The 26,795-nt window shown below is 42.3% G+C and overlaps 2 protein-coding genes across 3 annotated transcripts; both read left to right on the top strand.

Annotated features, from left to right (window-relative positions):
* Positions 1–1,237: 1,237 nt before the first annotated feature.
* Positions 1,238–16,101, top strand: LOC5518865 (microtubule-associated protein futsch). Of its 2 annotated transcripts, XM_048722178.1 has the most exons (12): positions 1,238–1,348; positions 3,578–3,734; positions 3,768–4,394; positions 4,693–4,742; positions 4,850–4,959; positions 9,191–10,155; positions 10,742–10,882; positions 11,297–11,434; positions 11,739–11,895; positions 12,379–12,590; positions 12,780–14,014; positions 14,474–16,101. In XM_048722178.1, the coding sequence occupies exons 2-12, from the start codon at positions 3,632–3,634 to the stop codon at positions 14,885–14,887; spliced, it is 4,152 nt and encodes a 1,383-aa protein (XP_048578135.1). In that variant the 5' UTR covers positions 1,238–1,348; positions 3,578–3,631; the 3' UTR covers positions 14,888–16,101. The 2 variants fall into 2 exon arrangements, with proteins under 2 accessions (XP_048578135.1, XP_001638797.3); XM_001638747.3 differs by having other exon boundaries at positions 3,578–4,394.
* Positions 16,102–20,603: 4,502 nt separating this feature from the next.
* On the top strand, positions 20,604–21,530 carry LOC125559883 (transcription initiation factor IIB-like). Its single transcript, XM_048722049.1, has one exon. It carries the CDS (start codon positions 20,604–20,606, stop codon positions 21,528–21,530), a length of 927 nt encoding a protein of 308 aa, XP_048578006.1.
* The last annotated feature ends 5,265 nt before the right edge of the window (positions 21,531–26,795 follow it).

Genomic DNA, 26,795 nt, shown 5'->3' with positions numbered 1-26,795 from the left:
ATTACATGGTCATGATATTAATTTCGATAATTGGTATTTGTAATGCTTTTAAAGAACAAGTGTCACACTTGTATAAAAATATTTTTTGTTTAATTTCTGCAGATATTTTTGGAGAAGTTCAGCAACCCATAGCAACCCTAATAAAAAAAATCCTTCCTATTAAAATTTTCATAAAACGTTTTAATGTGAGTGTCGAATAAAATAAAGTTTATCTTGATCCGACATTGCGCGATGTTTCTTGGGGGTGTGGTTCCGCTAAATGGAGCTTTCCCGCCCAAATATTGGTCATCCCACTGTCCCAACCTAGATACCTAAGATAAAAAAATCCATACAATGATTCCCCCCCCCCCCCCCCAAATAGCTTTTCCTTTTTCCTTGTGATGGTAACAGTGGCCTATATTTTTGGGTTGCAGTTAACAGGCCCATAGCCAGGACGAGAGGGGGGTCGAGGCCCGAGAGGTCTAAAAAGCCCCCGAATGTTTTTTGGCGAGCTTGCGAGCACCCCGTTTTTTTTGCGATTTATTTATTTTTTTTTATTTTTTAAATACATCGAGCAGCGTGCACAACAAAAAATACAATGCGAGCACGGGGGGGGGGGGGGGGGGGGGGGGAATTGCGCAAGCATTAGCCAAAAACTGCAAGCACATCGATACATCGGGGGACCATTCGGGGGCCGTATGGAAGAACCACCCGTCCCGCTCAAGGTACTGGCTACCGGCCGAGGTTACACGACTTGATTGCCGATTCCTTCGTTCTTTTTAACTTCCTCCTATAAAAGGTAGACAACTGTATGAACAACGCTCGCTTCGCTATGGGGGGTATAGTAATAGGGGGGCTATTTTTGAGGGGTGGGGGGGGGGGGGAGTACTGTAGCTCTTCAGCACTGTAGTTCTGGCCTCTGTCGTGAGGCTCAAGCGCATTGCGTGACAGACGTCACAGCGTAGACCATCCTTGGGGGCCCAGGGCGTCGCGGAGATCGGGCACACAGGGAGCGCTCTCTTTCTTTTTCGCGCGCTCCCTATGTTCCCGATCTCCGCGACGCCCTGGGTCCCCGAGGATGAGCGTAGATTTATCACGGAAATGCTGGCAACAAAATCTGTTTTGCTCACATAAATCACGGTTCTATATTTTCTCCTTCAGGAGCCTCCTATCCTTATACGAAACAACAAAACAAAAAAGATACAAGCAGTCAGTCCCCCCCCCCCCCCCCCCCCCCCTCACCATGAAATCATCAACCTCGACCCAGACTTCGCGGAGCGTTGAACACACTACATTTCTTTGCTTTGGCAATAGTTGCCAATATTTTACGCCGAGATATTCCCTTCTCCTCCATATTTCGGTGGAAAAGGTAAGCTGGAAGATAGGCTACGTTTGATTATTTTAAAGACCTTGGAGACGGGTTTATAGCCCGAAGGCTGTTTGAATGGGAGGTCCGGTTTTTGAATCATTGTTGTGGTCGAATCGTCGAATGTTGGGTTTGCTCCCCTGCGGGAAAACGACAATTTTGATCAAGAAAGCGCTCACAAATAACCAAGATAATTATGTGCGATCTAGTAGTATATCTTTAATAAATTGTCAAAGTAGAAAAAGTGTAAAGCTATACTTTTATGGAGACTTATCTCTCTTCCGTGCTAAGGAATGCAAAATTATGTATTCTTTCCGGTTCGACACCAATGTGTCGTGGGTAACTTTAGTAAGGCAAGTTTGACCTCTCGAAATTCGCTACAAAATCTCGTCCAAACAAATATTATTATCAATTCTTCTCAGTCATGACATTGTATCAACTATGTGCACTTCAGTTTTTCTTGATATTATGCGTTTTATTGCGTTTACTTGGGACAATTCTAAACGTGCGAGAGGTCATTTCAAGGAAGATAGAACAGTGTCCTCTTCTCAAATTCCTCTTGAAAATAGAGCCGAGATGGTGCTTTTAACAACCAAATAGGGCCAGGAATTTTAGCAATGTCGCCGCTATTCTAGCTTCCCCAAAGCTAACTAGTCATAACTAGTCATGGTTTCTAATCTGCTAAAGCGTTTCTTCGCACATAGCCGTTTATGTAAAATGCATTATGCAAAATTTCATAGTGTTTGTTTTGTGCAAAGTTATAAGATACTCCGTAATCGCCTTTTCAAATTCAGTGATTATATTTTTAACCTGCGTCGAATTCTAACAGTGAGTAATATGGCTTTATCATGCGGCTTCTAACATTTCTGCGCGTTAAATCGTGCATTTTTTAGATGTTTAAATGGCAGACTTTGTTTTGATTTGTTTAATATAAACACATTCGATTGTTTTCTAAAGCTTATTGCAAATGTCTGTGAACTTTGCGTTGATATGTGCATTTGGTTATCTAAGGATTTTATCTTCTTGTTTTGAAGACATTCAGATTTCCCAAGACCAAGTCAGTACAACTGGAATTATTACTGGAATTAACGGAATTATACAAGCGTGCAAATTATTCACAATTCACAATTAATTAACATCAATAAAACAACTAATGACAGCTCTCAGGGTGGTGAGAGTATTTTCGTGATTCATGATTGGACCTAAATTAAATCCGTGATTCATGAAAAGCCTAAAAGTAAATTCGTGACTCGTGATCGAGTACTCTATTACTGTATATTTGAATCATATATTCAACAGCAAAGCAAGAGTTAAAAACGTGATTCGTGAAAGCTTTTTTTAAATTCGTGATTCGTGAAAGCCTGAAAAATAACTTCGTAATTCATGATGGTCACCCCCCCCCCCTTCACCACCCTGAGCTCTGTGTGTTTAAATACATTTGACTCACATTATACAATAGTGGTTTTTTATGATATTTAACTTTTAATGATAACATTTTTTCAGTCATCTTTTTTACGAGAATAAAAAAAATACAGTATATGAAAAATTTAAACTCACTAATTCAAATTCTAATCAACTAATACAATTGTTGAAATACAGTATAAAGCTAAGACAGGCCATAAATTATATTTAAGTTATAAAAAAATGTATTTGATGTACAGTATAAAGTATGAATATTAAATGTTGTATCTGCTAAATATTGTAACAATGCAATGAGCGGCAATGAGACCAATAAGCTTCCCCATTTCTTAATTTTTTATTTGATCGTTTGTTTAGCATTCACTTGGTGAACTGTTTTTTTTTAGCCCTAAAAATTTAATATACATTTAACCAGTTGCCTGAGCTAAACACTCTAGAATATTTGGGTCATTATAGGAAAATGTGGCAAAATAAAACTGTAGTAGTTGACAAACTCTTTATAAGATTCCTAAGTACACTTAAATAGAGGTGACCACTAAAAAGGGTTCAAGTTTACACAAGTAAGAGAAAGAATAAAGTATCTTGAACTTCAGTATGTAGTGACCATTGGATGGTAGCAGCTTAAAAGTCTTCTGTTTGATAAAGGTCCAAATTTAATAATTTTCATAAACAATCAAGGCCACAAGAAAAAAAATATATATATATTTAAAATATTACTTATTTCCTGCAGCTTTAAAGGAACTTGGATATTTTTAACAATTTGGGATTCTTTTGATAATATTAATTTATATATATTATTGTTGTTTTCGACAGGCTCAAAACTTACCTATTGGAACTCTTTTTTAAAGATGAAGAATTGCTGATGTTATGATGGAAGCTAGTACACTCTCAGTGTTGAAGGTTGACAACACGTCATCTATAGAATCCTGTGAGAATCATGATGCAAACCAAAACTCACCAAGTACAGCAGAACCATCTGATGCAGACAAAAATGCTATAACCCAACCAGAAAACTTGGAAACAGAACAATTATCAGGAGAAGTAAAGAATCCTGTAGAAGAGGGAGGACTTGAGAAAGAAAGGGGTATAGAAGTAGACTCTTTTGGACTTGATTCAGAAGAAAAGAAACAAAGAAGTGATGTTGAAAAGAGTGAAGAAAAAATTGAGAGAGAGAACAAGAAAGGAATCGAGCAGACAGACAATCCTACATTTAATGATAAAATTACCAAGATGGAATTGACTCACGCTAATCCTGGAGTTGTAGAAACTAAAAAGGTCCCAGCTTCAAAATTAGACACTACTAGTTATGAACTGGATGGGAGTAAAATAGGAACTGTTCCTGAGTCTATTAACAGCTATGACAGTGAGCCTGGAATGAAGGAAAAAGAGTCCAAATATGTTGAAACTACTGATACTACTGATGATGGAACTAAAACAATGAATGATTTGTCAGAAAATTCTGAAACCACTCCTGGACAAACTATAACAATAATAAAAGAACACATGCCAAACACACCACAGGAAAACAACTCAAAAATGGATACAACAATTGGACAATCTAAAGAAATAGTTGTTGAGGGCGAAAATACCCAACAATGTGTGCCACAGATGGCAAGCACTTCATCAAAAGGTGTGGTAGCTTTCAAGCATTTCATAGCTGTTTAATGGAAAGATTGAAGAATGCTCCCAAGATATACATAATCCCCCCCCCCAAAAAAAAAAATGTATTCCAGCACTATTAAATAATGATACAGTATTTGCGAATTTTTCTGCATTGAATTTGAGAAATTTAATATCACAATGCTCAAAAGAAGTCTTGTGTTTTAAATGTTATTCAAAATATGATAAGTATGTTTTCAGACAACATTTTATGTACGTATTAAGTGATACTGACATTTTGCATTTATTCGATTTTAATTAAAATCTAGAATCAGCTGTTCCATCTCCAAAAGGAGCCACCAAGCCAGTGGAGAGTCAGGTACGTGTTTGTACAGTTGTTTTTTTTACTTTTGATTATACGATTGATTGACTGATTGATTGATTGATTGATACAAATTGCTTGGTTTTTTGTCACCCCCTATATAGAGCAAAGGCAGTACCATTTGGTACGATGATGAAGCAGATGACACAACAGGAACCACTGGATACAGCACTGCAATAGTTGGTGGTGTGGTGGTCCGCACGCCCATTTCTAGGTGAGTACAGACAGACGGACGGACGGACAGGTAGGCAGGCAGACAGGCAGACAGACCAAAAAGGCAGACAGACAGAAAGAGTGCCGTGAACAAGTACACTGAAAACACCAAGTACACTGAGTACAACACTGAGTACAACTTTGAGTACAACACTGAGTACAACACTGAGTACAACACTGAGTACAACACGGAGTACAACACGGAGTACAACACGGAGTACAACACGGAGTACAACACTGAGTACACTGAGTACACTGAGTACAACACTGAGTACAACACTGATTACACTGAGTATAACACTGAGTACAACACTGAGTACAACACTGATTACACTGAGTATAACACTGAGTACAACACTGAGTACAACACTGATTACACTGAGTATAACACTGAGTACAACACTGAGTACAAAACTGAGTACAACACTAAGTACAACACTGAGTACACTGAGTACAACACTGAATACAACACTGATTACACTGAGTACAACACTGAGTACAACACTGAGTACAACACTGAGTACAACACTGAATACAACACTGAGTACAACACTGAGTACAACTCTGAGTACAACACTGAGTACAACTCTGAGTACAACACTGAGTACAACACTGAGTACAACACTGAGTACAACACTGAGTACAACACTGAGTACAACACTGAGTACAACACTGAGTACAACACTGAGTACAACACTGAGTACAACACTGAGTACACTGAGTACAACACTGAGTACAACACTGAGTATAACACTGATTACACTGAGTACAACACTGAGTACAACAATGATTACACTGAGTAAAACACTGAGTACAACACTGAGTACAACACTGATTACACTGAGTACAACACTGAGTACAACACTGAGTACAACACTAAGTACAACACTGAGTACAACACTGAGTACACTGAGTACAACACTGAGTACAACAATGATTACACTGAGTAAAACACTGAGTACAACACTGAGTACAACACTGATTACACTGAGTACAACACTGAGTACAACACTGAGTACAACACTGAGTACAACACTGAGTACACTGAGTACAACACTGAGTACAACACTGAGTACAACACTGAGTACAACACTGAGTACAACACTGAGTACAACACTGAGTACAACACTGAGTATAACACTGATTACACTGAGTACAACACTGAGTACAACAATGATTACACTGAGTAAAACACTGAGTACAACACTGAGTACAACACTGATTACACTGAGTACAACACTGAGTACAACACTGAGTACAACACTGAGTACAACACTGAGTACACTGAGTACAACACTGAGTACAACACTGAGTATAACACTGATTACACTGAGTACAACACTGAGTACAACAATGATTACACTGAGTAAAACACTGAGTACAACACTGAGTATAACACTGAGTACACTGAGTACAACACTGAGTACAACACTGAGTACAACACTAAGTACAACACTGAGTACAACACTGAGTACACTGAGTACAACACTGATTACACTGAGTACAACACTGAGTACAACACTGAGTACAACACTGAGTACAACACTGAGTACAACACTGAGTACACTGAGTACAACACTGATTACACTGAGTACAACACTGAGTACAACACTGAGTACAACACTGAGTACAACACTGAGTACAACACTGAGTACAACACTGAGTACAACACTGAGTACAACACTGAGTACAACACTGAGTACAACACTGAGTACAACACTGATTACACTGAGTACAACACTGAGTACAACACTGAGTACAACTCTGAGTACAACACTGATTACACTGAGTACAACACTGAGTACAACACTGAGTACAACACTGAGTACACTGAGTACAACACTGAGTATAACACTGATTACACTGAGTACAACACTGAGTACAACACTGAGTACAACACTGAGTACAACACTGAGTACAACACTGAGTACAACACTGAGTACAACACTGATTACACTGAGTACAACACTGATTACACTGAGTACAACACTGAGTACAACACTGAGTACAACACTGAGTACAACACTGAGTACAACATTGAGTACAACACTGAGTACAACACTGAGTACAACACTGAGTACAACACTGAGTACAACACTGATTACACTGAGTACAACACTGAGTACAACACTGAGTACAACTCTGAGTACAACACTGATTACACTGAGTACAACACTGAGTACAACACTGAGTACAACACTGAGTACAACACTGAGTACAACACTGAGTACAACACTGAGTACAACACTGAGTACAACACTGATTACACTGAGTACAACACTGAGTACAACACTGAGTACAACACTGAGTACAACACTGAGTACAACACTGAGTACACTGAGTACAACACTGAGTATAACACTGATTACACTGAGTACAACACTGAGTACAACACTGAGTACAACACTGAGTACAACACTGAGTACAACACTGAGTACAACACTGAGTACAACACTGAGTACAACACTGATTACACTGAGTACAACACTGATTACACTGAGTACAACACTGAGTACAACACTGAGTACAACACTGAGTACAACACTGAGTACAACATTGAGTACAACACTGAGTACAACACTGAGTACAACACTGAGTACAACACTGAGTACAACACTGATTACACTGAGTACAACACTGAGTACAACACTGAGTACAACTCTGAGTACAACACTGATTACACTGAGTACAACACTGAGTACAACACTGAGTACAACACTGAGTACAACACTGAGTACAACACTGAGTACAACACTGAGTACAACACTGAGTACAACACTGAGTACAACACTGATTACACTGAGTACAACACTGAGTACAACACTGAGTACAACTCTGAGTACAACACTGATTACACTGAGTACAACACTGAGTACAACACTGAGTACACTGAGTACAACACTGAGTATAACACTGATTACACTGAGTACAACACTGAGTACAACACTGAGTACAACACTGAGTACAACACTGAGTACAACACTGAGTACAACACTGAGTACAACACTGATTACACTGAGTACAACACTGATTACACTGAGTACAACACTGAGTACAACACTGAGTACAACACTGAGTACAACACTGAGTACAACATTGAGTACAACACTGAGTACAACACTGAGTACAACACTGAGTACAACACTGAGTACAACTCTGAGTACAACACTGAGTACAACACTGATTACACTGAGTACAACACTGAGTACAACACTGATTACACTGAGTACAACACTGAGTACAACACTGAGTACAACACTGATTACACTGAGTACAACACTGATTACACTGAGTACAACACTGAGTACAACACTGAGTACAACACTGAGTACAACACTGAGTACAACATTGAGTACAACACTGAGTACAACACTGAGTACAACACTGAGTACAACACTGAGTACAACTCTGAGTACAACACTGAGTACAACACTGATTACACTGAGTACAACACTGAGTACAACACTGATTACAACACTGATTACACTGAGTACAACACTGATTACACTGAGTACAACACTGAGTACAACACTGATTACACTGAGTACAACACTGAGTACAACACTGAGTACAACTCTGAGTATAACACTGAGTATAACACTGAGTACACTGAGTACAACACTGAGTACAACACTGATTACACTGAGTACAACACTGAGTACAACACTGAGTACAACACTGAGTACAACACTGAGTACAACATTGAGTACAACACTGAGTACAACACTGATTACACTGAGTACAACACTGAGTACAACACTGAGTACAACACTGAGTACAACACTGAGTACAACACTGAGTACAACACTGAGTACAACACTGAGTACAACACTGAGTATAACACTGAGTATAACACTGAGTACAACACTGAGTATACTGAGTACACTGGCACCTAGCAAGAATTTGCTAGGGGGGGTGGGGGGTATCAATAAAAACACGATTCTTGCCTTTATGTAGGTTGAGGTGCCTTTGCCGCCTATTTTGTTAGTTTCTTTAGGTGCCTTTAAAGAAACGATTTAAGCCAGCATTTACACTATTGATGTCACATTTGTTTAATAGACTTACAGTACATTAGCTTTTTTTAAGGATTGTAAGAAAAAAAAAATATACATATAACAATTGTTTTTGCACTTGTTGTTACTTGTCCCTCATGTATAAGTCGTTTTTAAATGCTCCTTGGTCAATAAATTTGTTTTTAAAATGACATTTGGCATTACGTTTTTTTTTCAAAGCTCGCCTAAGACAGCCAAGAAATCTGCAAAACAGACCAAAGAACTTTCCCCTTCCAAGCTCAAGCTTGCTTGGGGATCTCTTTTTGGGAAAAAGAAGTCACCCAAGAAAGCTCCAGGGCAGACAAGTGCGCCAGCACAGAGTACAGAGAAAGTGGAAGGCCAAATAAGTAGGGACACACAAGAAGTGAAAGGCAAAGACCAAGTTGATGGCGAAACATCTGGAATCACCGTAACCCAGCAAGGAGAATCTGAGGAGACAATTGTTAAAGTAAAAGTTGATAAAGTATCAGTGAAGGAAGAAGAAAAGTGTGAAGGTGACCAAATAGGTAATCTTAATGCTAAAACAAATATCAGTGTAGAAGCAGAATCTGTTAAAGTCGTAGAGGAAGGTGTCACAGCTACAAAAATACAGAAGCCCGGGTTTGAAAATGGAAAGGAGACTTCTCAGGAGGAAATTTCGACAGCATTAGGAGAGTCTTCAAAAGTGAATGAACCCTTAGAGGTGAAAGATAAAAATGAATCAGGCTTAGAACAGAAAGTCAAACCTGGAGTTGACATCCAGGACGCGCCAGCTGAGACAGCTGTCGAGGTTGCAACCACGGAAACGTCTGAATCAGTGGAACCAAGTGATGATGTCTCAAAAACTACTCGACCAAACCTGCACAATGCCCAAATCGACAATGTGCTGGAGGAGGCTGCACTGCCAAGCGATGCAACCCCCCTTGGAAAGGAAGAGATTTCTCCTTATGTACAGCATAAATATGTTAAGTCAGAAGGGGTCATTGTTACTGGAGAAACTCCCCCTGGAAAGGAAGAGGTTGCTTCTGAGGAACTTCATGCAGGTGATAGCTCAGATCAGGTTTCCCCTAGTGCAGAGGTAACCATACAAGTGTCTGAAGCTTCGTCACCTGTCAGTCAAGAGGTATCCTCCAATGAGGAAATTTCAAAGAAGGACATTTTGTCAGGTATGCTTCTGGAAATTAATTCTTCTATCTCATGTGGTGAACCAAAAGATGATGTGATGGCAATGATGAGGATAGTGACGATGATTATGATGACGATGATTATGATGACGATGATTATGATGACAATGATTATGATGATGATGGTTATGATAATATTGTTGTGGTGATCATAGGTGATAGTAGTAATTAATGTGGTGATTACAGTTATGGTAGTAAAGATGTTAGTTTTGAAGATTGTGGTAATAGTGATGATGGCGGCTGTTACTGTATGATAATTGTAGCGGAAATCATTATGATTGCGAGGGTGATAATGATGATGGTAGCTGGGGCGATAGTAATGATTGGCATAATCATTTTGGTGATGCCGCTGACAATAATAGTGGTTAAATTGATGATAATAGCAATGGTGGTTGTGATAGCGTTGGAGATAATGATTATAATAACAGTGATGCCATCTTGTTTGTGTGAGTTGTATTTATAGATGTGGCAGTGATGGTCGATGATGTTGATGATAATGATTGTGGATGATAATGATGGAAAACATCTCTGAATATAAATAATGTGCTAAATAATCTTCTCTCGTTAGAGCCTGAAACAATACCAGATGAGGATTCGGTGCTGCGGGAACGAATTCTTGCAAGCCGAGAAAGTGGGGCACGGTCTGTCAGTCCCCCAAAGCCCAGTAAGATGCATATGCGAATAAGCTACGCCGAGTCCTCCAAAGATGGTAAGATATTTAGAAGTGAAAGGAACTGTCCAAATTTGTTCCAGCAGGCGCGTACAACGGTGCGCGAACAATCCCCCTTGGTAGCCGAAAAGTGGGTTATTTCTTATTAAGGAATCTCCAAATACTACGCTTTTCCAATATGATTCCTATTACCGCGTCAAACTTTAAGTTAGGGTTACACTAGCTCAGTGGTAAGAATTAAAGATACAGCGAAGTAAAGATGCTTAACTAGAGGGAATCTGAGACCGGATTAGAGAATCGTGTAAAATTTATTTGTGAAGTTGTGTACTAGATCTCGTTGGAGTGTAATCACTCTAGTCCAGGACAAAATGAATAGTTCACCTTAACCTTGACCTTGACCTTACCGTAACCTTGACCTCATACTAACCACGACGTTTCACACTCCATCACCAGGTGAGAAGGAGGTGGAGTTGCTTGGCACACGTGACGTCGCAATGCGACCAAAATCGACCAATAAGGGGCCTGCAGATCACAGGATTTCTTGTATGGAACTGAAGGATGTCGATTACGAGGGGTGGCTAACGAAGAAAGGTGAGTCAGCAACAACACCAATAGACCCAACATTGACAGAAATTTAATAACAATAAGGTAAATATACGAAGAGAGAAGCCCAGTAAACGTTTAACTAGATTCATCTTCCCTGACGCGCGCGTGAAACCAAAATCAGGCGTCAAAATTGCTTTACAAGATCGCAAAGTTTGTTTTCATCGTCGGTTTCACGTGCACGGCTCAAAGAGTTGTGAGAAAATGTGGGAAAGTGAATCCATGTGAGATGGCTTTTTTGTTTACGCTTGCGTGACTATGACTTCACAGGACAAACTTTGTTTCTCCATAGGTGGTGGGAAGGTGTTCGCCGCGTGGAAGAGGAAGTGGGTGGTGGTAAAAGACCAGCGCTTATACTACTACAAGACATCGTTTGACCCTGAGGCTGGGGGCATGATCCATCTTGATAACTGCGAGTCCACGGCAGCACCGGAGATGAAGAGGAAGTTGTGAGTGGGGATAAGATCTACAGCATTTAACATTATTGTGTCTGTGTGACTCTGGTTGTCATCCTCCCTTATGTCCCAATCCCCTATCCCTGTTTTGTAAGGTTACAAAATCCTTCGCCTTACTCTGAATTGCGTCTAATTTCTTGCATGAACTATGCTAGAACCATGAGCCAATTGAACGTCTGTAACCCAGGATAGAGTATTTTCCTTGTTAGGTTTGAAACACTTTCAGCTCTATTTCCAGGTGACGTCTAGCGTTTCGAAACGGTCATCGGTCCTAGAATGATATTACTGTCTATATCACCGTTTTGTCCTTCTTATGCAGACTAAACTTTTCAGAAAATAAGTTATTGAACGTTTTTTTAGTCCTCAGTAAGGCGTTCTTATTAAACTTCCACTTTTCAGTTCAGTAGGACATAGAGATCGGGACATTTAAACCTTGTAAACAAAGGCCTGCTAAATCTCCTCTCGTTTTTCCACCAGCTGTTTCAAATGCGAATCTAAAACCAACAAGTCTCACAATACATTTTTCGCCGCTGACACCGAGCAGGACATGCGCACTTGGCTTGACGTGTTGGGGAAAGCAAGCAGAGGGGAGGTCATTAATCTTCCTCAACACAGGAAGACCGAGTTTCTGGGCGTGCAAATGCGCAAGAAGACCAACTCTATTTCCAGGCGTGCGGGATCCATATTAGGTAATGTACATTATGATATTGTCATAAGCCGAAGCGTGTGTTGCTAACTGTAGGCTCTTGATCTGACTGTATTACTCAATGAGCTAATAGGTTCAAAAATGGGTCCGCTCAGACAAGCTTTAAGGGGTATTTTTAAGCTTGTCGCGTGGCCTTGATGTAGCTTACTAAGAATTATATGTTTATATTTAGGTGTGGGCGGAGCCTATGATTACGATGGTACGATAGAAAAACACGTTGGTCCCAAGAGACGAGCTTCTTACGGGTCCGCGCCGACCCAGTCAAAACGCATTTCAAGCTCAGAAGAGGAGAAAGCAGCAGAAGAGGGCTTTGGAGACAAAGCAATAGAGGCCCTAACACGAGACCCAAAGGAATCCGATACAAATGTATCTAGAGCCTCTCCCGATTCTCACTTGCAAACTGTGATATCGGAAATACGGGAACAGAATGTGGAACTGGTTGAGAGTTCCCCAATAGAGGCGGGTGTAGATGGTGAAACACCAGCCCCTGATGAAAAATCTACGGACGTTGCTCCTATCTCCGAGGTTGCTGATGCGTTGCAAGAAAAGGAAGAGAATGAGCCTCAAATTGCACCTTTGTCCGATGTAAAGGACGCCTTGACAGGGAAGGAAGGAGTATCTATACCTGAATCAACAGATGCATCTTTGAAACAGAAGGAACAACTGGCCGAAACTGCCACTTCTACAAATTCAAAAGTTGAGGTAGACATACAAGAGGGCTCTACAAAAATCATCCCCCTGTCGGAGGAGACCGTTAAATCAACAGTCACGCAAGATTCCAAGGAAGACTCGGAACCTGTCACGCCAGACTCCGAACCCGCGCAACCTAACGTGACGGTTGCAGGTGTTTCAAATGGCGGAGATTACGTTACTCTTGACATTGGGGTGGCTGTGACTGCCGTGGATGGGTCTGGCATTGCCAAAGAAACTGATGCGAGAGCAGAGTCTGTGCCAGATGCGGAGGTAAAGCCTGACCAAGATTTAATAGAAAATAAAGATCAGTCACAAGTTAATAAAGACCCTCTGGGAACCAAGGAACATAAGCAAGAATTACCTAGTGGGGAAGGGCCTATCGGAGGTTCTGAAACACCCACTAAGGATTCCCCCAAAAGTACCCAGCCACAGTCCAAAGCTGACTCTCCCGTCCCCATTGGGGGAAAAACCAAATGGTATTTCACCCTAGATGATGAGCAGGGCTGGGTCGAACCGGAACCGGAAGTGGACGCCAAGCGCTCTAGCCTAAAAGATGACGAGTTGTTGTCCATGGTGCGGAATATCAAGGCAGCGCACATAACAATCACGGGTGAACCAGTGCCGGAGATTGAGGAGAGGATGCGAGCTATGACAACTGCCAGTAATGAAAACAAGGAACTTGTCAAGCTTAACGCCCTCAAACGTTCACTTAAGGCAAGTACAATAGAACCTCGCTAGCTTGGTGGAGCAATAGTCGACTTAAAAAAATTTAGTGGGCGACTTGCGTCTAGGGCATTTATGATAACAGTTTTGTCTATTTGATCGAATGATAGCGTGCTTTATTTGTGTGTTTTTCAGCTTTTGGTATCGTTTTCTCACCTACCCCATATACTGTCGTCAATCTTGTTTCAAAAACGTCGTTATTTTTCCAGCTATTTGGGAGTCCGCTTCAATCATTTTTGCCCTAGGACTGTGTCAATCAATAATTTTCCTGTGAGCTTTTAGGAATTTGTGTTGGCGTTTATGCTGGTCGCCATGATGAGGCCCAGACCCTGACGTTAAAGCTTCACAGTTTTCCCTAAGATCCTTTTATCCTTTAAAGACACGAGAGCCATTTTTTCTACTTTATTTTCATCCTTTTTCTGATTGCAAGTGTGCAATTTTTGTTTACAGGATAAAGAGCGTGATGTTGAAGCGATGGATGAGCTTCTGTCTAACAAACATCCATCTCACGAGGTAGTGAGAGAATGGATGGCACGCCATTCGCATCTCTCTGATGAGCTTTCAGTTCATTCTACCGGTGACGACACAAATACTGTCACAAATGGGGAGGCGGCCAACGAGGACGACCCCAAACCGGTCACAAACGGGGAGAAAGCCAATGACAGGCATACAGACAATTATAGCTCTTTTCATGCTGAAAGTAAGGACGACAAAATGCTAGAGAAAATAGCTGCTTCACAGGAAGTTGACACGGAAACACAAAACGACAATAATGTAGAATCATCATCAAACGTTGGCAATGAAGGAGTGCAGTCTGTTAATGGACACTTGGACGATAACAAATCGCTTGACACTCGCCTCTGAATGGGACCCAGGAAAAGGCCTGGGGGACACCATGAGCGGTTTAGATTCCTCTAGACGAATCTTCATTTCCACCAGCTTTAGGGAAAGGGGAATCATTCTGTTTATGGGCACGTAGACGATGACGAATCGCTTGACACTCGCCTCTTATGTGGACCCAGGAAAAGGCTTGAGGGACACCATAGTGGTTTAGATTCTTCTAGACCCTTCTTTTTTCCACCAGCTTTAGGTAATTTCTGCAAGAGCAAGAAGAAGCTAATAGCGACAACATAGCGATTAAATGTGGTTTAGACTATTCGAAACAAAAGTTGTTACCAACAATGTTAGGGACTACTGAACATTGTTTTAGCCCACGGTAATAGAACTCCAGATACAGCTCTACATGTACAAGCAAGTGGAGAAATAACAGCACGGAGAAGCAGATTGATAATATTAACAATTGAGCACTTAGATGAGATGACTCTCAACCTAAAACATGGCATTTGGAATCTTTGGCACGCTATAAACACAGAGATTGTGTCAGGGGGTTTTTTTTCGACAAATTCGAGAAAAGCAAATATGATATTTAGTAGTATTATGTAGAAGATGAACGTGTGTCTTCGTGATTTCTATAAAAAGTTTTCTATACCATTCTTGACAAATAAGATGATTTGATATTCTCTTGATTAAGTAAACCGTACATTCCTTTTACATCACTAAAGTAGATGCACTAGAGTATCCACGTGCCATTGCCCGCAGTGTTTCATGGGTATTAAATAACGAGCAAATATTTAAAGCGTTATTGGTTTAGAAAGCATTTATATTGATTTAACATTCACATGTTTTTCCGAGACCAGGATTTTGATATCTAAATCAAAACTCAACGAGCCCTTGCGGGGTTTGACACGGTATCCTAACATCCATGGATGTTCAGAGTGCAAATGGTGTTTATAAGTGAAAATATTCATATGCCGAGACGTGATTTTAAAGGAATGATGACTGGTTTTGAGCTCATTCTGATGCCGGTTGTATTAGTCGATTTATGGTAGATGTATTTTGAAATTAGATTTTGACTTGAGGAGAGAGTCATTTAAATTCATTTAAACAACTGCTATTTGTCGTACTGTCTTTAATAGTTGTTTCTACTTTGTTTACTTCAACGATTGTCAAAGCTGTTGTATATATGTTAATTTTTATACACGACCCAATACATTGTATTAAATAAAATATGAAATTTTGGTGTGGCGGATCTAGGGTTTAAAAAAAAAGGGGGGGGGCTTTTTGACAGTCTGTCGCGATTGTTTTTTTTCAAGGAAGATATATTTCATGTTGCAAATTCTTTTACAAAATTTCGAGAATATTTTTAGACCCTGTCACCACGTATCGTTTGAAAACGTTTTCGTTTGAAAACGCAACCTTTTTGTTCCGTTTTCAAAAAAGATCCGCGTCCACACGAAGCGTTATAATTTTGATACGACCCGTCCCCACGAAAACGCAAAAACGATACGAAAACGATAACAAGTTCTACAGCGCATTCGTACTCGCGCGCCAAGTGGACTGAACCTGAGTTATCACGCCATCGTTTTCGAAAGGTTTCGTTTTCGTCCGTCCCCACGGCTCCGAAAGGGTATCGTTTTTCAAATTGTTCCACTCTGGAGATCGTTTTTAAATTGCTCCGTTTTCGGTCATCGTTTACGTGTTGAAGATACCCGTATCCGTAACAAAAAGGTTGCGTTTTCAAACGAAAACGGATACTTGGGGACGGGGTCTTATTTTCCTTGTTTGTCAAAATCGCGTTACTTATTAAAGTTTGAATTACAGAAAAGCCTAACAGCTCCTCTACTCACGTGTGGTAATATATACGAGTGCATATTACATTTTAAAGAATGCTAGATAGATATTTAAATAGAAAAAAAATAAGTAATAGTCCGGCGGATATGTGCAGATTTTACCTTGAATTGCGCACTTTTTGCTAAAGTTACCAATTTTAGCATAGTGATAGTTTTTAATACCCCTTACAAGATAGGCTATAGAGCCAAGCTCAGTTCGGCTTTAATTTTTGATTATAATGATTATTGATTTGGCCCCATTTTAAACCGGAAGTAAACTAACTTTTTCCAAAAAATAAATAAACTCGCAAATTTTAAGAAAGTTTACTTATAGACGAATAAAATATAAGTCAAAGAATGCATCTAAACCAAAGCTTTTTGAAAGTAACCGCAAATATTTCATTTTTGTAACTTTTACGGTGACAGCGACTTTGAACCGGAAGTAGTCAAGTATAATACTGGCACCCTTGTTTCACAAAAAGCAACTGCTTATGTGACAAGCCTGGCTGGGATACCAAGAACCACGGGAACGGGCCGCTCCACCTATTGACTTCAACGTCTGTAAACGACCGCATACATAGCAAGTGCTACAAGAAGAATAGTTTGTAATTGTAGGAACCGTTAATTTGGCGGCCTTGGAAGCGCGCTTATCACTCTCCTTGCCTTTTTTATTCTACAGAAGAGTCAAAGGAGTATCTCTCCAAATAAATACTGGTAGAATTTCACCCATTTACAGGCGTGATACTGTATCCTGTTGTAAGGGTAGGGGGAAAAGACAGTACTTGCTGTATTCCCCGAAGCCATAGATGCTTTTGGACAGCTATTCTCCAGGCCAGTCGAAATAAAAGACAGAATGTTTAGCAACACTTGAGTGCTTTCAACTGCTACTATACGGACTTTAGAAGCACACTAGCTACTATACGACCAACAAGTACAGAGAGTCGGAAGTAGACAAGGCAAGAATGTTGCTCTTCGTGAAGAAAGGAAAAGCATTTGATAAGATGTCATTCTACCGACGAAGGCAGTTCTGCCTCAGTATTTCCGTCTTTTTTTGCACAATGGACAACAGTTGCCAGCCGCTTTGGACAACGCTACTAGAGCTTTCCAAGGCGTGCCAAGAAGCCAAAGAACTATATAGATGAGGAACCAAGAGCTATTAGATGCAAGATAGGCTGCCCAGCACGCTGCACTTGCACCAAAGCCAGCATGGAATGCCCTTTGCAGCTTCACTGAATCGTGTAACAATAAAGCTGTAAGATATCTGAACTGTATTAAATGAAGATAACAATTCTCATCGGAGCTTGTAATTACGTTAGACCGACGCATATGAACCACACTCTTAAGAACGTTCAGCCTGAGATTTCACTATTTTTTAACAAAATGCCGAGGCTCACATAGCAGGAAAACATTTTATATATTATTCAATTGGTGCACTCTTAAATGCAAAATACTGTCATTTATCATTTGTGTGACTCTATTAAAAAAAATGCCTCATTGCTTATTCGTATACGCATTTAGCTGGTTTTATTAGAGTGTACAGAAACAGGTTTGGAAACTACTTCCGGTTTTAAAAAAGGTAAAATTAATAGCAGAAACCTAATCATTTTTGCCTTTTTTACAACTTGAATGTATCAAATGGATTTCATGATTTTTTTTAGTCGCAGACATGATGTGCATCTCTGTGCTTTCAAAAATGACAAATTTAATCTCCAGTGCAAAATGGCGACAATAAACCATATTAGTCGGCGATAAAAGCCGATTTTATCTTGGCTCCATAGCTCATCTTATAAAAGTTATTTCAACCTACAACTGCAATAAAATTGGTGTATTTTGCAAGAAGGCGCGGGGTGAAATAAACGTCCCAGGTTTTACTATCGACTACTTCCGGTTAAAGTTGGCTATCACCTATAAAGTTCCAAAAATGACAAATTCGCGGGTATTTTCAGAAATCTTGGGTTTAAATACATTCTTTGACTTTCATTTTAGTCGTTTAGTGGAAAACAGTATCAATATGTGCAAGTTTATTTATTTTTTAGAAAAAAGTAGTTTACTTCCAGTTCAAAATGGCGGCCAAATCAATACTCCTTAAGTAGTAGGGTTTTGGCGCAGCTGGCGCAACTTTTTGATCTCCCCAAATTTCATTCCAAAATGGCGCGAAAGTCTCCGCGCACCTCCGCCAAGCCTCGCGACCTGCGCATGCGCGAGTTTGCCAGAGATCTCTTGCACGACCACGCCCACCTGTCAATCATTTTGTCAAAAACCTGTCAATCATTTTGTCAAAAACCTGTCAATCATTTTGTCACGTGACGACCACGCCCACCTGTCAATCATTTTGTCAAAAACCTGTCAATCATTTTGTGACGTGATAGCCACGCCCACCTGTCAATCACTTTGTAAAAAACCTGTCAATCACTTTGTCAAGAACCTGTCAATCACTTTGTCACGTGACAGCCACGCCCACCTGTCAATCATTTTGTCGAAAACCTGTCAATCACTTTGTCACGTGATAGCCACGCCCACCTGTCAATCATTTTATCAAAAACCTGTCAATCACTTTGTCACGTGACGGCCAAGCCCACCTGTCAATCATTTTGTCACATGTCGCACTTAGGGGGAGCCTGGGGGCTATTCTGGTCTAAAGACGTGTGGGGTCCTAGATAAAATGACATTAAAGACGGAGGTGAAGATTAAAAACGATGCGGCTACAGCCGGCGGTTGCTCGGTGCTGGAGGTGAATGTGAGTAACACTGCGGATGCGGAGCCTGAACACTGCTGTTGTGACGCTGATTACTATGAAGACTCAGAATACGGAAGCTTCGACCCCGTTGGGTTTGTGGCCGGAGCGGCTACAATTGTCCTTGGTGTTCTAGCAATGTTAGTCTCCATGCCACGGTATGGCGAAAAAAGATGGGTAAGATACCAGTCCACGGATGTGGTGCGGAGGCTTTAGACCGCACCGCCCCCACGCGGACCCCTTCGGAAGTCTTAGCAACCACACACATCACACCCAGAGGGAGCTCGAGGGGATAGCCAGGCTGTGCGAGGAGTGGACGCGCACGGTGGAGGTCTGAGCGGGAGCCGGAGGTGGTGAGGCTGTCCTTAAATCTTTGAGAATTGATTTAAAGACGTGGGCGTACTGGTTGTAGAAAATGTTTTACTCGTTGGGTTTCTTAATGAGGAAGCCTGAGGAAGATCGTGGCGGGATCTGTGGAGTTTGCGGGTCGGCGTGCGATCCAGGCCAGGCTCTGGATGAGATTAGGGGCCTTGGAGAGGGTGGTCTGTCGAGGTTGGATGTTAGCAGGCTCAGGTATTTAGCCTATAATATAGGGCTCAAAAACTTTGGCAAACAAGGCAGGGCCAAACTCGTAGAGCGTATAACAGAGAGCTTAGACAGGTCCAGGGATGCGTACGTATTGACCTCATTGGGGGAGGTCAGGTCATGCGTCAGGGATATCGTGAACGACTGGAGGACTCGTGATTTTAATTGGTGTCTCCACTGCGCGACCATTCTCCATAGATCTGACGTCATCATGTCGTGTTTAAGGTTGGGGGCCACCAATCTAAAATGGATATCATGGCTGGCGACCCGGTCGGACACGCCAGGCGATGCGAGGGTGGTCCATGAGGTCAGGTTCAAGGGGTTGGAGGCCGAATTGCTCCAGGCGGCCCGGCGCTCGGACAGGTTCCGTAATTGGTGTCTGGACGAGGACGAGAGGAGGGCCCTGAAGGAGTTGGAGGACGAACTTATCCAGGTGACCTGGCATCCTGACAGGTTCTGGGACTGGTGCCTGGACGAAGACGAGAAGAGGACTCTGGAGGAGTTCTTCGCTAGGTAGGCGTGAGAGACATGCTTTGGTGTGTGATGTAAAAAAAAATGAAAAGTGGTTTAAAGACATAAACAGTTTAATAAAATGGAGGAACGAACAGTTGAACGTACGGCTGAAGATCGGTCACCACCACCATACAATATCCCCAACGGACCGGTGCCTGAGATTAACGTCCCCACCCTCATGCCGGAATTTGCACTGTTTGACCGAGCCCTCGCCAAATACGAGACTAGTAGAGCCTCCTTGGGAGACGAGGATAGTAGTAACACCCTTTGCAATCATGACGACCTAGTCACAGAAGACGGGGTCACTAGTTGCTTAGAGTGCGGGGAACAGATGCAGCGTGTGATCGCGCACGAAAGGGAATGGGGTTTTTACGGACATTCCGACGGCAAACGGTCTTCGAACCCAAGTCGGGTCCAGGTACGTAGGTCTGAGGATAGAAATATTGACAAGGATGTGGAGAACATGGGTTTTAGTGGGGTAATTGTAGCCAAAGCTAACGAGATATACACTCAGGTGACGAAAGGCCAGATTTTTCGCGGCGACCCACGGAAGGCGATCGTCTTTGCGTGTATCTACTACGCCTACAAGATGTCCGGTAAGTGTCAGACACCGAAAACCTTGATGGAAACTTTTGGATTGAGCAGGAAGAGTTGCCTTAAGGGTCTAAAAATCTTTAGTATTAACGCGCCTAAAGATTACTTACTACACGGAACGTCTCCCACCGTCGTGGACCACATTCGCGATGTGATGGATAGATTCTCGGCGTCCCCCGCACAGAAGGGAGAGGTGGTCCAGCTCTACTACAGATCTAAGAACCGCTCGTCTGAGTTGAATCGCGCTCGCCCACAATCCTTTGCGGTCGCTTTAACCTATTACTGGGTACGGCTAAAGGGGGTCGATATTACACTTAAAAAATTCTCCGAAAGAACGGGCGTCTCCGAGTTAACCATCAGTAGGAAAGCGAGAGAAGTGGCCACAGTCCTGGGTACGCCTGGTGTGGTATGATGTTTCCTGATTTCCAGAGAAATCAGGATTTCCAGAAAACTGTCAGTTCGGAGTAGATGTGAATTAACACGTCTAAAAAAATTCGAAAAAAGTGGTTTAAAGACGTGGATGTAATAACAAAATGGATATGCAAAGTGCTGGAAGTCTTACAAATCTCACCGTGGAGGATCAAGCCGCCACCTTAGCGAGGTGGGGAGCCGCAGACTTTGACGCCGTTATGGAGCGCGCGGCGTGGGAGGGGTGCGTCGAGACCGTGAGGTTGTGTAAGAGTTGGGGTGCGACGGATTTCGAAAAGCCGATGGTCAGGGCCGCAATGAACGGCCACACCGAGATCGTTAAGATGTGTTGTGAGTCGGGCGCCTGTGACTTCGTGTATCCAGCGTCCATGGCCGCGAAAGGCGGGCACGTAGAGGTTTTGAAGGTGATGGGCGAGTATTGTGCCGACGGAGGAGAGGCCATGACCGAGGCCATGGGTGCTGCGGCGGCGGAAGGTCAGGTGGGGGTTGTTGAGTTATTGATAGATCTAGGTGTCGATGTCGATGTTGGTTGGGCCACCGCTGAGGCGGCGTACAATGGTCACGTTGAGGTTCTAAAGTTGCTGAGAGAAAACTTCAGTGAGTTTGACCTGGACTATGCTATAACACCGGCCACCGAATCTGGCAACCTCGAGATCGTCAGGATGTGCTTGGAGTGGGGCGCGACCGATCTCGTTGTACATATGAACTACGCGCGATTCTTGGGTCTACACGAGATTCTCGCGGTGATACGTGCAGCTTGGGGGTGGAGTCTCGTGCATGAGGAGCTCCCGGAGAAGCTACACAAGGTGAGATTCCGTAGAAAGCTGGAGGACGAACTAATGCCAGTAGCTTGGCACCCGGACAGGTTTTGGGATTGGTGCATGGATGAGCAAGAGAAGGAAATGTTGGGAGAGTGTTTCGACAGGTCGGCGTCGGTCGGCTAGAAGGCGGGTGTCGCGTGTTGGATTGAAAAGTGATTTAAGGACATGACCGGTTTGATAGAAATGGAGAACCAAACGGTGAAAGACCCGAAAGTATCCCCCGTAAAGCGAACAACGGATTATAAGTGTCTTCATGGCAGAGTGAAATATTATTGCAAAGATTGTCACGGATCGCAAATCTGCCCTCACAACCGGAGAAAAACGCGGTGCAGAGAATGTAACGGCGGTAGCATTTGTGAGCACAGACGAGCAAGATATGTCTGTAAAGACTGCAAGGGGAAAGGGATGTGTGAACACGGCAAACAGAGACCCTTTTGTAAGTTATGCGGAGGGTCTCAAATATGCGAACACGATAGACAAAAGCACCATTGCAGAACGTGTAACGGAAATTAACATTGACACACTCAGTTTTGTAACGCGTCTCACGTTACAAAACACATACATTCCTAATCACCCTAACAACTGGCGATTCTGAAAATAGGTTTTGTATTTACATTGAGAGTTCGCGGTCGCCAGGGTGGTCTGGTATGCACACGTGGACAGGTATTGTCTTCTTGCGGTACGTCACATCCGTCCACATGCACCCCGCATGTTACCGGAATAGATACCAAGCTAAACCAGCCGTAAAGGCTGTGATCGTGGCAAGGTTAGTTTCGTGCTGTGTGTTCGTGGGTTTAATCACGTCCGGCTTTGGGTTAGTTTTCGCCTCCGGTTCCGGTTTGTGAGCCGTGACTGACTCGGTATGAGGTAACACAATCTTTGAATGACCCATATTATGTTTTGGGATCGTTTTTATCTCGTTATTTATCGGATTCAACCCCAGTTTCATATCTGTGGTGGCTTTTTGTAACTTGTTATTATAGCCAGCGATCGAAGTGTTGTTATTTATCACAAGATACGATGGACTTAACCAACAGCCGAGGGCGAAAGCCAGGTCTAGTTTTTGTCTCGCCTGTTGTAGAGCAAACTGATACCGTTGTATACTTTTCGATATACTGTTTTCCACCACCGCGCTTTCAAAGAGTTTCGTGAAGACCTGTTTCGTTTCCTGAGCTGAACCGCTATCACCGACGATTGACGACCGGGTCTGAACTTGCGCGCCTAGAATACAGTAGACAAAGGCTTCGATGCTCTGGTTTATCCTAGACAACCCAGCTTTGGTTAACCCCATTGATTTTTCCGGAAAGAACCACTCATACTGAAACCCAGTTCTAAGGTCTTTCAGGTACTCGATCTCAAAGTGATTCATGTGTTCGTGGTCGCTTTTGGCAGCGTCCCATTCGTCGTGTAATTGATCAATGGTGCCATAAGGCTTATACTTGTCGTTAGAAGATGACAAGCCGTGATAATCATAATTATAAACGTTCCCTAACCCGTGATTTATCGGTCTGAGGAACCGGAAATCGTCACCAGTTCGGAATTCTGTTCTTAGTTTTTGGTAAGCCGCTTCGCTGTAAAAGTTTTTATTCCAACTAAAGAGCCTATCTTTTGGAAGAGGGCATTGTAGCTCGTTTAATATTCGTCTGATAGTGAAAATGATGTGAAATCTGTAGAATGACCCCACTTGAGAGTCGTCAATCATGTCACGCGTCACACCACATCCAGCAGTCGCGCAAAACATAGCAAAATTTAAGGCTTGACTCCAATAACTGAGGTTTGGGGCGTCGAGCCACCTACTAGCCTCCTTTGCTGTTCTGAATACTAGCAAGCTGTCGGTGAATATGTCCCTAAAAACAAAGTGTGTCTTCACCTTTGGTGTTATAAAAACATTAAAAGAGACGTAATTATTTCTCGTAGGGTTTTCGTCCCACGGCAATATCTTGTACTCTGCACGCGCGTCTAGTCTGTATTGTTTTGGGAACCCAAACAGTTGCTGGATCGTTTCCTTGTATGCTTGTGTGTCGTCGGCGACTAGAAAATCCTGGATATTCTCGGGTTTCCAGCTATTACCAGGGAAGTGATATAACGTTTTGACTAGATTCCCATTCTTGTCGAATGGATCGTATTCGTCCCCATTGAAAACGAATTGCACATTGCCGTGCTCGTCGGCAGAGAACCTGAAGCGTGAGTAGTAGGGGTACCTTTTCACAAATTCTGTAAACTTCATCTTATATGACATATAAGATGTTTTTAAATCAGTCCTTTACGCATCTCAATTCATAGATCCATCCGACGGGAGTTCTCTCGTACAGAAATTTCACCGAGCGGGTCGACTCGCCAGGTCTTTCAAAATCTCTTCTCTTACTGTTTCCCTCAGCTTGGTAATGTTTACGTTTTTTTCGTCCTCTCTTACCGACTTTTGACGGATCTGGAGCTTTAGAGCCTCAAACTTGTCCACCTCGTTCAAGATTAAAGAGAACTCTTCGTCTGATATTTTGTTGTCTTTTAAAGCTTTAGAGACCAGGTCGCGTATGCTATTTACTTTTGCCTTTGCCATCGCCGCTGTTTGGTCGTGCTTGGAGACTTTTTGCGACAGCCGTTTAGAAACCGCCGCACAGCCTACAGACGTAAGACCGAAAACACCGGCCAAAGCACCCAACGGAACTCCGACGACGATACCAAAACCCGACAGAGAAGTCCCCAAACCACTAGACCCAAGAATGACGGATAAGAGTCCTAAGACCACACTTAACTTTGAAAACACGCTCTGCCCTCGTTTATACTTTTTCCTCACGTTCTCGTAATGTTTAACTTCTTGCTCCAAACTTCCCAAAACATCGTGGGTCTTTTGGAGTCTGAAGTTATCACCCGAGGGGCTGACCCCTCGGGGTACGTTCGGGTAGATTGAGTTGTACTCTTCCATAGCTTTATTATGAGGAGAGTTTATTCTTTAAGTGATTTCTAAAATTAGACGTATCGGGTAGAGACCGCGCTCTATTGTGTTTCCGTCACCGCCCTTTATACTAAGACGGAGACTACTCACGTAACCGACTGATGTGGTGCTAACCCGTACCGGATCGCTTGGATTGAGGTATATCTTTCCTTCATCAAGCTCTACACTTGCTAGGATTTGTGAGGGCGCCCCTTGTTGGAGGGAGTCAGACGCGTTCACAAGATCGCAGTGGATAAAAATAGCCTCGTGACCTATCATCTTTATCTCGTGGCGAGTGTTTGCTTCCAGCTCCCTGGTCTTGAGTCCTAACAGGCAGGCGAGCGGCTCATTCAACACGACGTTCCGATGAACTTCGAGTGACGAGTCTCTAATAGAGACTGACTTTTCACCAAGACGCATACCCCCATCTATTTGACGTTTTAGCGTCTCGATCGTATACTGCCCCGCGGGGATCCTAAGGATAGTGTTCTCACCGTCGGAGACCGTTCCCTCGCTTGAGAGACTGTTACAACGATTATGAAACGCACATCCTCGCAGCGCGATAAACCGCGGCTTTTCAATAGGTTGTTCTAAATAGACAGTAAAGTCACCAACGTTTCCTTCAATGTAGAGTAATACCATTTGTTATGATTTCCGTCTCCTTTTAAATCGTTCTACGGAATACAGGACGACAGCGACGATGAGAAGCCATGCGTTTTTAGCTAAAAAGCCAACAACTTCACCTGCCGTTCTAAATATGAAACTAGCTATAGCACCAACCATTCCTGGGAGTATTTCTCCTAATTTTTTGCCTATTGTTTTCAGACCATTTCCAACACCTTTTGCAACACTAGTCAGCCCAGCTTTCAGATTAGAGACAATAACACCGATAACAACGCCCACAGCGGTAACGACAGCAGCGACTGTAAATCCGTATTTCTTAAAAATCGCTTTGACACGATCTTTCAACGACATTCTCTCTTCAAGATTTTCTCTCTCCAATTGATTCTCTTCCAAAGTCTCATCTATGACAGAATTTCTTTCGCTGAGCTCTTCATTTTTACGATCTATAGCTCTTAGTCTTTCTTGGTTAGTTGTTTCACTTCGTTCCTCATTATTTTTTCTCATTTGCTCGGTGTTTCTCTCTTCTTCTTCTCTGAGTGTATTAGCTGTAGCGTCTAGTTCATCGAGTTGAATCTGAATTTGCTTGTACTTTTCGGATCTGATTTTGTCGTCAACACTCTTCCGCACCGTTCTATCTTCATTATACAACCTTTCTGGTCTAGTCCAACCACCTTTTCTCACAGAATAGAAGGAAATGAATTGTTTTCCTCTTTCATCCGTTGAAATCTGAACTAAATTTTCATCAAGATCTGGATATTTCGATAACAAAAGGTTTACCCTAAGTGTGTCCGTTGAAGGAGAACCTCCCATATTCTGTAACTCCATGTACTCGGGGACATCCCTCCCGGGGTTTCGTGTTTTCCATAAGTCG

The sequence above is a fragment of the Nematostella vectensis genome, chromosome 14, assembly GCF_932526225.1.
Source record: "Nematostella vectensis chromosome 14, jaNemVect1.1, whole genome shotgun sequence".
NCBI lineage: Eukaryota > Metazoa > Cnidaria > Anthozoa > Actiniaria > Edwardsiidae > Nematostella > Nematostella vectensis.
The sequence above is the reverse complement of the archived record's forward strand: the minus strand, read 5'-3'. Positions and strand labels throughout refer to the sequence as shown.